Source organism: Athene noctua, chromosome 13 (genome assembly GCF_965140245.1).
Source record: "Athene noctua chromosome 13, bAthNoc1.hap1.1, whole genome shotgun sequence".
Classification (NCBI taxonomy): domain Eukaryota; kingdom Metazoa; phylum Chordata; class Aves; order Strigiformes; family Strigidae; genus Athene; species Athene noctua.
The window spans coordinates 2020525-2033562 of NC_134049.1; the positions used below are offsets into that span (position 1 = coordinate 2020525).

General features: G+C 35.8%; 1 protein-coding gene across 1 annotated transcript in view; it reads left to right on the forward strand.

Moving 5' to 3' along the window:
• WDR72 (WD repeat domain 72) overlaps positions 1 to 13038 on the forward strand; it is a 113424-nt gene that overhangs the window by 11842 nt on the left and 88544 nt on the right. Inside the window, exons 4-9 of the mRNA XM_074917180.1 lie at positions 2262 to 2340; positions 5332 to 5506; positions 6067 to 6143; positions 8057 to 8176; positions 10100 to 10245; positions 10595 to 10691. Of these exons, the coding sequence (XP_074773281.1) occupies positions 2262 to 2340; positions 5332 to 5506; positions 6067 to 6143; positions 8057 to 8176; positions 10100 to 10245; positions 10595 to 10691 (694 nt within the window). The remainder of the gene's footprint in view (positions 1 to 2261; positions 2341 to 5331; positions 5507 to 6066; positions 6144 to 8056; positions 8177 to 10099; positions 10246 to 10594; positions 10692 to 13038) is intronic.

The following is a 13038-nucleotide window of genomic DNA, read 5'->3' on the forward strand; positions in this document are numbered from 1 at the left end:
TCTCTCAGTTTGGGATCATCTTTTCCAATTAACAGGACAGCTCTGTTAAAACTTCTTCCTATTAAGAGTTCCTGTCAGTTTTCCTTTTTCAAGTTACACCTTCCAGCCTCTTCAGGCTACTACTTTCTCACCGAGGAGCTTGTTTATCCTTTCCAGTTGCTAAGATATCTGATCCTCTCAATCATGAGAATACAAGAAAAGGATAACCAGCAAACTCGTTCTAGCTTCTTAAGCTTCAGAGGTTAGACTGCCCTGCTGGACAGATAGTGGGAAACAGTTCTGATTGTTATGTGCAAAAAGGAGGGCAAGAAGTCTACAGAACTAGTTTTGTGTTGGCCACCCATGATTCTACCCAAGGGTTCAGAGGTGAAACTAATTTTCATCTTAGTTCTGAAGGTCTTAGTACTGTTTCTGGATCATCCTGGGAGGAAAGATACTATAATTTCAAAAAGCTGGGGTGAAAAGCATTAAGAAACAAATGAGGATTTTGCTGTAGATATACCATACAGAGAGATGTTCACATCCTAAAGTTTCTGCCTTGGAAGGGATCATTTGGCTTGCTTGGAATGTGCATAGGTAGGACTGAGTAGTCTTCTGAGCCCTTTAAATGTTCACTTTTACCAAATTACTGCTGACTTCTCATCTGTATTACATAAGGGTAAGGCATCCATCACTGATCCCTGGAAGGTTGCAGCATGAAGTTGAGATAATTACAAATAGGAAGCCTCATCTTCGGGAGGTGCTGGGTTTGTCAAATGACATTTTCTGGCTTGTGGATCATTCACTTTTGCTATTTTCAAGCTTCCATCTCCTCATACTCGGGCTGGAAGAAGTTGTATGGAAGATGCTGCTCTCCCCACATCCCACTGAGGATCTTTTAAGTGTTTGTATAACTGACATCCCAGAAGGATGAATGTTGATCAGTATTTTTTACTTTTTATATGGAAGTCTATAAATTAAACCATAGTGATTCAGAAGCTCTCACTCATGTCCTGTGCATGCATATAGCATATGCTGTAGGACAGTTTTATCAACACGTGGTATCACTCATTCCTTGTTAGTACACACAGTAAGTTAAGTGCAACATGGAGAAGCTGGAGCTATGTTCTGGTGTCATTTGTGCGTGTTTGCATCCATGTATCACAGTAAGGTAGCTAAAGCAGTAAATTGTTAATTGTTGTTCTGATATAAACAAGAAGAAATTTGCTGCCTTGAAATGTTTATCGTACTTATTAAACAGCATAAGCATTCTGTTTAAGGTAAGACTTTTGGTCTAGCAACTCTGATGCTACACTACAGACTCACAGATTTCACTGCTTTTTCTCAGCTGAAAAGTATAAATTAAGTAATATTTTAAGATTATAATAAAATGTGAACAATGTGTAGATTAAAATGTAAATCATCAAGTAGTATTTCTGATATAATACAATATTTTTTTCCCTAATGTGTTCTTGAAGTCTTCATGCAGAGGAATGTTATTTCAGAAATCATAAAATTGATGTTTCAGCTGTGGAAATAGTGCTTGTTGTTTAAATAAAATCTAAAAGCATCAAGTTTAACATTCAGTTGCTGACCTTTGGCAACATACCTCATACAAGCTCATTTACAACATTTAATTTGGTGGTGTTTCTGTTGTACTCCAGTCCCATAGCATATTGAATAATGTCTGGATGAGGAAGACTGGGCAATAGCGTCTTTCTCAAACATTAACCTTAAGTGTAATTAAGTGTAGCTAGAATGTTGTACAGACATTTAGGTCGTGAAGAGGCAAGTGCTGTACCAGTAACAGATTTCGGGAATAGCCTCGTGGTGGCACTGTTTCTTCTTCACAGAAGTTGTGATTCCTCTCAAGAACTGGTCTGATGTGGCAGAAGATGCATTATGTTTTTCAAAACGTCTGGTTTAAGTTCAGTGAAATGAATCATTTTCAGGAGGATGTAGTTCCAACGACAGATAGTTACAGTGACGTGTTGATGAGCTGTAATGGGAGTATACCTACAATTTGTTGTAGACCAGAGTTGGCCTTAAAGGTTTGTTGCAAGGCAGCAGGGTGTAATTACCAAAACAAAAAGAAACAGATACTGTATGTCATCCCCTGCTAATGACCACAACATTTTCTTACCCAGTAATCTGTAACAAAAAGCCACATAAACGACCAGACTGCACTTAAGTACAGCACTAAAGAAAAACTTGGTGGCACAAAATTATTCCAGCCGATTGAGTGGAAATGACAGAGAATAATATGAAGTTATTTTTGGCAGGGAGATGTGTGTTTGGAATGTCACTAGTGGACAGTGCATTGGGAACGCAAAGCTTCCTTATAGGCATACAGCAATCTATGTAAGTATAGAAAATTTTCTGGAATATCTCTCTTCATTACAAGGGGAGTTTTGCTTTATTGATATGATATTTTTCAGAAACATACATTTTTAAATGTATAGCTCATAACATGCTAAATAGGAGGAAAAAAACCAACCAAACCCTGTTGCAATTGTAGGTTTATATCTGGGTGTTTTTTTTTCATTTACTTCCGCCTAAGAAAAGAACTGAGACTTTTATGTTCCTCTGAACTCCTTAATGAAATAAAACTGATTCTTTTTAAGCTGTAAATGTCTGGAATGTAGTGTCAATTAACATTGTAAAGTCTAGGCATCAGATAACAAAGTGAAACTGTCTTAATCTTTACTCCTGTCCTGTGTTAAAATTTTATGGAAATTTCAAGTTTAATGTTGGCTTTTTCATGACATATTTTAAAAGTACAAGCAACCTAGCCAAACATTGTGAACCAATCTGCTGAAGATCTGATTTTTAAACGTTTGAAAGGTTTTGATGCCTAACGGCTGACCTCCAAAAGACTGCTCTGCCCCACTTCCAAAAACACACATTCATTGCAGAACTTGGGACAGATCAGTTATTTTCAGAGGCCAAATTGCTTTAAATATTACTTCAGATAACCTGAAGTGTCTGCTTTGAACTGTGTCCAGGTACACTAAATATCTAGATGCTGGAGTGTGAGGGTGTTTTTGACATACATGTGTGTATATGATTGAGGAGCCCGGCATGTATGGATTTGATTCTGAGAGATGGCTTATTTCTGGATATATTAATAGAAGAGCAGCTCAGGGCTCCTAGGTTAATTAAAATGTTGTTTTTCTTCAGTGAGAAAGTCTAGGGTGAAACTAAACCTCCAAATGATGGAAATCTGAGACTTCATGTGACTCAAACTATGGCCAAATTCAGAATCCAGATGTCTTAAAGCTTCCAGAAGAAACGCTGTTTTTCATGACACTGTTTTGGTTGACATATGAAATCAAACATGGTTGTTAATGATAAAGGGAAGAGAAAAAGCTTGGGTAAATTACCAAATAAAAAATATAGACTGTTAAGAAGTTATTCTTCTATGTTTTTACGTATGTGTGTGTGTGTGTGTATATATATAAAAGCATAGATTGTTAAGAAGTTATTATATAATTTTTATTTGTGTATATGTTTAAAGCCTATATATTCTTCTTATATATATGTATATACCCACACAAAAAAAAAACTTCAGTTATAATTGAGGTGTGGTATGATCTGCTTCATGGGATTGCTTAATTAGATCAGAATAGTTAAAGTTCTGAAGGAGTTCTGCAGAGCAGTAGGCAGGTCTGGCCTAGCTGGTTATCTGACAATCTCTACATTTCCATGGAGATCAGAGGCAGAATCTTCATTCTTATCCTGCAAGTAGAAGTGAGCTAAACCTAATTTTGCTGGATAATTATTTTTGTTTTATAACTTGGGTGATATGGCTAAAGGAAAATAAGAATATCTAACAGGAACAGTTTTTTAGGAAAAATAATAGATGTTGCTAGGAGGGGAAGCTATTAAAACACAACCTTCAGATATTTATAATAAATTACTTTTTTGTGAGGGCTGTTTTTTTTGTGGTAGGTTTTTCTTTTTGTTTTGTTTTGGTTTTTTTTCCATGGGGAGTGATTGCTTGTGGCATAATAGTACCTGAGAGAGTATAATTTCATACAGAATGTTGTTATTTGATTTTTAGTGTGCACTGATTTTGATAGCATCACCATTTAAAATGGCTGCTTTATTTTTAGTTAATGTTTTAGCAGGTTTTAATTAAACTCCTAGCCTATATGGTCTAGTGGGTTCCTTTTGTTGGTCATAGATGATTCAGCTAGAAATGGCAGATGTCAAGCAGTGCAAACTGAATATTTGCCATTTGAAATGAAGTTTAACACTAGGGTCAACTCTTAACCATTTGTGGATCTTAACCAGTGTGGGATTTCCTCAGAGGACTGGCTGGCTACACAAATCTTCCAGTCCAAGCCTCATTCAAGAGGAACAGTAATTACAAATGATTTCTACTGCTAAGCATTTCTGCCTCTGATCAGTCATTATATCTGTGGTAATACTTTTCCTATTCCCAGTTATTTAAACTTCTTTTGTTTTCAGACTTAAATTAGTTAACTGATAGACCAAGAATTATTATCTAAGCAAACCTGAACGTAGAGAGAACTTGCAGCAAACGAAGGCACCATTTTATGAGTCTGTCTGATATTTTTCTCTGACTGCATGGTTGTTCCGTTTACTTTAAAGATAGTATTTACTTTCATTTGAGGTGGCTGCTTATGCATTTATAGCAATTATGTGTATAATTACTGATGTTACACACAATGCAAATGCCCTTGCACGTATAAAACCCTTAGCAAAAAAGAAATCTTCATGGTCGCTCCACACCACTGTTATCTCTGTTCCTTAGTACTTTGCGATGTGTCTGTTTCTTCTTTTCTTTACATGATTGTTGAGAAAGAATGTGTGTTGTGAACACTAGGGCATTTAATGTCAAAATGACAAATATCTTACAGAGTAGGAATTACTCCTGGAAAAATAATTATGAAAAATTAATCATGAATCTTCTGCATTTTCACCTGATTTTTTTTTTTTAATCTTTATGTACCTCTTGATAACTGAAGCTTTATCAGATGTTTGGAGACAGACGAGGCCTCTCAGAGAAACTGAGTCCCAAACTGTTTAGCAATTTAAAATGAAAATTAACACCTTGATTGCTTCCAAAAATCCCAATATTTAGGCAAGGCAGATAGCGCAAAGCGCCTCTTACTAAGCTGGATACTGATATTGAACTGTTACAAATGTATGTGAAATGCTTGTGTCACTAGCAAAATTGTGTATGGTCTCACATATGCAGCAGATTTTTAGTAATGCTACGGGTGTTGGTTGTAATTGCAAGTATGACATGCTTAATGTGAAAAACACGTGTGCACATTTGTGTAGCTCTGTGTGTTGATTCTCTTTTTTTTTCCACTTGCACAGTATTACCATTGCTCATTCCGAATGACAGGTGAAGGCTGGCTGCTTTGTTGTGGAGAATATCAAGATGTTCTTATTATTGATGCTAAGACTTTGGGTGTTCTTCACACTTTATCATCATCTCAGTATTCTGATTGGATAAATTGTATGTGTATTGTACACTCGGTGAGAATTCAAGGTATGCGTTGTAGATGTATTTATGTAGGCCAATTAAATTGTGATAAAATATTTATGTATAGGTAGTACAGCCCTACTAGACTTAATATCTAATCATGTCTTACAGAGCTGTTATGTATAAGATGTTAACATTTCATTAAAAGCCCCTGAGAAAGTGTTTTTAATACTCCTAATGTCAGCCATGTTTCATTTAATATGTGTCTGAAAGAGAAGACCAAACAGCTTCTACAGTGATTGTAAGCAGCTCATTTCTTGGATATAAGTACAAATTAATTTTGTAAATCAGGGAAATTAAGGCCATAAAATCACCATTCTGTGCCTTCTATTGAAATATATCTGATGGGACAAAATAATTATTAATTATTTGCTGGCATGTTTTGTATTTCTGTATACCAATTAGTTATTTTTGTGTAAAAATAATATTTACCTAAGCAGTGTCCTGGAGAATCCATGTTTTAGTGCTCTGTAGAACACCAGTGTTTATGCCAAGGTTCTCTTTTGGTGTTAGGCACTGTTTGAACTTGGCTTCAAGTTGATTATCTCACTGTTACCTTTTCACAGAAGACTCATTGGTTGCAGTGTCTGTAACTGGAGTTCTTAAAGTGTGGGACTTGTCTTCGTCTTTGAATAGCATACAGGTCAGTTTGTATGAGGTTTGAAACAGTGATTTGAACAATAACATGAATGTGGTAATGTTCTCAAGTAAAGATTACATTGAAGCAGAATATGAATGAATTTGAATCTTATGGGTATCTATTAAACAGAATTGATTAATTTTGACACAAAATTCTGAAAACACACCCTCATATCTATTTAAAATCAGTTGGGCCATTGGACAGCTCTTGCCTTGACAACTGCAGTGTCTTTTGCCCAGGCTTCTTGTCTTCCCATATTCCATGATGTTGAAGCTGTAATGCTTTCCTGTTGTCCTGATAATGTTACTCCATTCTTTAAACCCATTCACGCTGTCCTTTAAGCTCAAAGCTCTTCAAAATTGGCCTTTGTACTTCCTCTTCACCCTTGTTACTTTCTTTAAAATAGTCCTTTAGACTCTTTTTCTCTGTCTGCCTTCCACAATGCTGTCTTCACTTGGAAAAGACTCCTGCTGTGTCAAGTGCCCTATTTCTCCATCTTCAAACTCGCTTATTCTGTGCAACTTCTCTGTGTTAATATTCTCAGCAGCTGTCTCTTGACATGCACAAGTGTTAGAACTGGAATACAATGTTTTGTGTTTGAATTAAACTCTGAGAACTAGATTCATAAAGGGACTTCGGTATTACTGCTAAGTACTATGAATCGTCAACAGTCCTCTTGAACATCTGTAATACATTACTGCCTTGCTCAAGAGACTGCAGAGTATGCCACAGCACTACTTGTTCATGGGTAGAATCAGGCCCCTCAGGAGAGTCTCTAAGTTTGATACCATACTGGTGGTTTTGTGGTGTGTTTTTGGTTTATCTGCAATGTTTTTTGGTGTATTTTCAACATTCCTAGGGCAAAAAATACTGTCACGCTGTAGAAATTTTGGGGACCGTAACAATTAATTACAGATATTAGAGAAGCGTATTTGGTAGGGTACCATCCTTCTACTGCCTGGGGTGGTCTTTTGTGAAGGGAGGAGTGCGGCGTTAGTAACACTCCAGCTACTTCATATTCTAAAGAGACATATTTTAATAAATATTGTTGGGTTTAATTGGAGCTGCAAGGTGTGGTGAGAGAATGGTTTGCAGTTTGATAGCCATGATTTCATGACCAGCATACCACCTTCTTTGAGAAGTTTTGATACTGTTGGTATCTTTCAAAACAGAAAACATCCGTTTTCAGTTATTTAATAAATTAATAAAAATAATTCCAATATAATAATTTTGAGCATGATGGCCTTGCTGTCTGATATTATCACAGAATCATCTAGGTTGGAAAAGACCTTGGAGATCATCTAATCTGACCATTAACCTAACATTAACACAATATGTCAATAATATTCACACAAAAAGGGTGAAAATAGAGATTTATTTTTTTTAAACCATCCATACATTCAGAAATACAAAGCTAAGAAAACTAATTACTTTTCCACTACTACTTAGAGACGTTAAGTTCAAACAAGACGTATGACATATGACAACAGCATACTTCTCTGTCCTGGTTGCAAAAAGGATGAGTGGGAAAACAGAATATTCATCAGTCATTCTGAATCTGATGCTCTCGGTTTATAGGTTGTGGTAGCAATTTTTTTAACTGAAGAATACTTAGCAGGTATGCATTACAGCAGATGCTATCTGTGAGCTGCCTTTAGTCCTTCTCCATATTCATTATCACTTCTTTTAGCCAGATGAAGGTCTGAGGCATGCTGAATGTCCTCTGTTTACAGGACAGACTGTGATTTACACCTGCTGTCTTCCTATCTCACTTTTAATTAAGAATTATATACTGCTTTGCATTTTGAAAGTTTATGTTTTAACAAAGTAATTTTCGTTGGTTTGTTTCTATCCTAAAAATAAAAGTTCAGATATCTAGAATAAATCTTATGACTTTTTCCCTCTGTGCTGTAAAGGAGAGACAAAATGTGTGCGAGAAGGAATCAAAATCTCTGGACTGTATAAATTGTCAAGCAGTACGGTTTTGTACTTACACAGAAAGGCTCCTTCTAATTGTGTCCTCCACGTGCTGGCAGGTACTTTCTTAATTTTATTAACATTAAATATTAAAATTCTTAATTTTATTAACAATTTTGAAAAGCTGATGTGATTTTTTTACACATCTTACTCAAAGAAAAAGTGCTCACTAATGGTCAGATATAATAGTGTGCTGTATCCCTTCTCTGTTTAACTGCCTGACTGAGATGAAGCGTTTATTTTTTGTTAATGTATTTCTGCTTTAAAAGATTAAGATGAAATTGGCTGGGTAGAACGGGGATTAATTTAAGTATTAGTCAGTTTTAGAGCACTTGGGTTCATTATAGTCCCTTCCACAGTGCATTTTGAAAGCAGACAAAGATGAACAAAAACTGTTTTAAGTATGACAGAAGTAATCGGAGTTGGCAAGTCCTCAGTAACCAGGGGCCTTTGTTCCATCAGGGCCAATAGCCTGGTTTCCACTAATAGAAGCTAGCAAGACTAAAAACTCCAGCCTGTATCACTTTTTCTTGTAGCTGTAAGAAGATAAATGCATTGTGTAGATACTGAAACTATTAGTTGATTTTAAACTTCACTTAAACTGAACTTTATTGTAAAAATTTTGTATTTCTTTTTCCCAGTGTTATATCATTACTCTTAAAATTATCCTTAGATATTAGTGCAACATAGGTACCCGATCCAAACAGCACTGTTGTTGGGGGCAGAAATTTCACAGACACCCGAGTCAACTTTGAATAATACAGTTGTAGAGTATCCTTGATAGTTCTCTTGGGCTATTAAAAAAAAAGTCTGTATAAAAGCATTTATAAAGAAATTGCATGTATAGAATGGATAGTCTTTTCATGGAAAAAAAAAATCTGTGTAACATGCATTGTTTTCTATTGATTTCTATAATGTTTTTCCCCAAGAGGTGCACGTTTCTTGTAATATCTCCATTATGCATTTGAATGCTTACATTTTATTGCCTAAGGTAGTGTATAAATACATGTCATGTTGGATTTTCAAATTCTATGTTTCAATGAATATACAGCTTTAAAATAAAAGATGATGATGATGACCTTACTCCTTAATTAGAAAGGTATGTGGTATGTAGCAGAGATTCACATATGTCTTTAGAGTGGCTCCTTAACCCACTTTTATAGTAATGAAAATATAGTGCAAATTAGCTAGAAATAAGCTAATTAATAGAAACTATCTACGAATAATTTGTAGCTGTTCTTATTCAGAAATCTATTTCCTCACACTGCTGGAATAAATCATAAAAATGTGGCTATGAATAATCTCTCCATGAGGCCACTAGGAACATGAACAAGCAGACAATATCCTAAGTTGCCCTAGTCATATCCTGTTTCAGCTTAAAATGGGAAGGTCAGAGGAAGCAAACAAGTCATCATTTTTTTACCAGCTCTAGAAATGGAAGAGAGAAGAATTCTTGCAGGCAAAGGGGATTATGTGTTCTTTGCCTTGATTTAATTTGTGAAAAAGAAGAATCTCTGTTGCTCCCCAAAGAAGAAAAGAAAAAAAAAAATCTGCTTAAATATATGTGCTATGATCAGCAGATCATGGTTTAAATACAGATAGAAGCATTTATAGCTTCGATCAAAGTCTTCAATGTAATATTTACGTGCTAAATTCATTACCTACCTCTTTATAAGAAATTATTAGTCCAGTAAATATTAATAATGAATGCAGGCAAAACAAAGCAAATCCCATCTAAAATCCCCTAATATACCAGAAGGCTCTAATGCTGCTTTTTTATTGTCATTTTCTTTATCTTTGAAATACGTGGTTTGATTCAGACTTTGCAGTAGTTTGACAGCATGAAAACTGCTTTGGCTTTAGGAGAGGTAGTCCAACTACAAAGAGTCAAGCTTCTACTTACTGTTCCATTGTCCCAAACCAGCTTGAATTAAAATGAATGTGCCAATACTGTTTATGTTTTATTGTTTTTCTGAGCTTAGGTCTATGATTATTGTGATTTCTCCTTGCTTTGTACTGAGTTCTGTAAAAGTGGTCAGTGTTTTGCTGGTGGAGAAGTACTAGCAGCTTACAGACTCATCATCTGGACAGAAGATGGCCACAGTTACATCTACCAGCTGCTAAACAGGTGGGCTCAGATGGGAAATTCACACAAAAAGTTCAGGTACAAGATGAACTTTGGGAGGTTTATTATGGAAAATCTCTGCATGTTGCAAATGATCAAAAACCAGAACAAAACCACTTTGGCACTCAAAGATTTACCCGGAGTTTGACAGCCCTCAGTCTTTGTTTGACACAGCAGGAGACAGAGGAATAAGATTAGCCATGTAGAACTTGGGCAGCTGGTGCTGTGATTTCAAAAAGTCGCTTGTAATTACTTATTGGGTAACTTTTAATTGAACTTGTGAATCTTGGATGTTACTGTTCTGTTTTCTGAAAAATATTACTTTCTAAATCTTATTTTTTAAATTATGCAGCGGGCTTTCTAAAAGCATATATCCTGCTGAAGGGAAGGTGCTGAAAGAAACTGTTTATCCTCATTTACTCTGCTTTACTGGTGTGAAGGAAAATAAGGTAAATTGATAAAGGTTTACAGTGAGCTTCAAAAGTTCATTTGTTATTTGTCTGCCATTACCTGAATGATCCCTAAAAAATAATTGAATTAATAGATTTAACTGTTCTGTGAAAAAAATAAGATTATTCCTTCTTTTAAAAAAATGTTACATGAAAACTTGGAGATGCTCATAGCATATCTTTGTCTTAAATTCTGCCAATATTTACTTTTTTCACAGGGGGGAAAAAAAATCCTGTCTTTTCAGCTATAGATAAACTAATTGAAGTGATTTATTTTCTAATTTGGGGGGAAAAAGGGAGATGGTTTGTTTTTAAATTAAAGGTGATCTAAAATAGCTTTAGAAGCTTTTATTTTCAATACTGTAAAAACACCCAAGAAACGCCAATAACAACAAATTCAACCCACAATCAAAATGTAAGCAAGTTGCTTAGTTCCTGTTTTATTAAGAAATGTATGCATGTTTGAGTGTAACTACATAAATATGTTGCTTCCCGTGTGTATCCATCCTAAATTGGAGGGGTTTGAATCTGTGACGTGTTATCCAGGATACTGTTATCCTGAGCCTTCAGAGACATGATCACATGCCTAACTTCCTTACCCTGGGAGCAGACTGACACTGCCCACAGTGCATAAAATTAGACACATGTGACTCTCTTCAGAACCATGATCTCTGCTTGAAGAAGCCTCTAAGGTTAAGAAAAGAGGAAGATAAAAAAGTCGATGATCTCTATACTTCTGATTGAGAATTCACATTTAGCGGTGCATGTCACACCAATATCAAATATAGAAGTTACTGCTTAGACAAGTAGCTCAAGTGGACTCAGCTGTTGGAAAACCTGCATCTTGACTCTCTTGTTGAGTGGTGTTTGAGTAGACCACAAAGAAATAGGTAAGGAAAACCAGTTGATTTTAAAAAGTAGAAAATTGATTAGAATTAGGAAGTAGATGGCAGGGGTTGTTTGGCAAAAAATGAAGTGAAACAAACACAGCAGATTTTTCTGTGTAGTTTTGGTTCTGGTTTTGTTGCTGTCTTATTCCTGATACTGTTTATGAAGCAGTAGTTGTTGGAAGACAATTGAATTCCTGCTTGGATGAGTTTGATGTGTGTTTGCATGAGAGCTCAAGCAGGTCTTTAAACAGTTCTGAAGATATGCAAGAGAGATATGTTTTTATTTGTACCTGACTAGAAACACTGTCAAATACATACCTTTGTGAGGTTCTCTAGTGTTCTTTTTTTCTTTCTGTTGACAGTTATAGGCTCTTAGAAAGCATTTTTGTTGCATACTCTTGCGAAGCCTGACAGATTTAATTTTCGTTGAAGGGCAATAGCACAAGCCATTCAGCTTTTTCCCCAAATGCTGTGATCTAAAGTCAGATAGGATAACTGCTGAAGGATGCCAAAGGTTAGATACTGGCAGGGAAAAGAAATAGCCAAAACGCATGGCTTAGCAAATAATAGAGTTACAGTGGTGTTGGTAAGCTCATATCTGCTTCCCCCAAACGTATGCATTTTTAAAACAGTATCACCTGCTCTTTTCTAATATTTCTGCTTTAATATTTACCTTAGTTACCTGAATAATTTTTATTGCAGATTTAAAAGACAAAAACAACCTGTGTGATCATCTGTTTTGACCTCCATTCTTAGATTAGAAACTCAACCACGTTATAGTACAGTTGCTTATTGTGGAATTAACTTCAATGTTGTAAATAAAATATATCCAACACATGGGGATGTTATTAAAATGTCTTAAAGGAGAGGACAGTCGAGCTGTGTCTATGCTGTATAAGTAAAGGTGATGTGTGGAACAAACCAGTTTGTGCTGATGACCTTTCATCCACGCTATCTGCAGTACAGGGTGTGCTGTTGGTGTGTTTTGATGTGGTTTTTTCTGTGCTCCTGCACACATCTCCCAGTTTATTTTCATGCAAACAAAATCCTGATTTGGTGCTCCAAGACAGCCCCACCTCACAGACCTAAGCATTCACTTCCAAAGTACATGCCTGATGTAAACTCAAACATACTAATGAAGACATACCTGGAAATTCTTAATTTTCTTGACTTTTTGAGAGTCCTGAGCAACTAGAAGCTTCCCCTTAGACCTTAGTTTGATACTGGAGTGTGAAGCTTACGTAACAGCTAAGCACAATGTTCTTGGCAAGTCACCAGTAGATTATCACCTAGTTTGGTTGTTACTGATGTAGTGATACAGCATTATCTGTGGTGTTATACCTACAGGCAAAGAACACCGACAGACTTCTAGTCTTCATGGGAGAATAAAAGCATGGTGTTTGTGATAAATATATTGCAATAAGTTTTAGCATTGACTACATTAACCTAGGTAGATG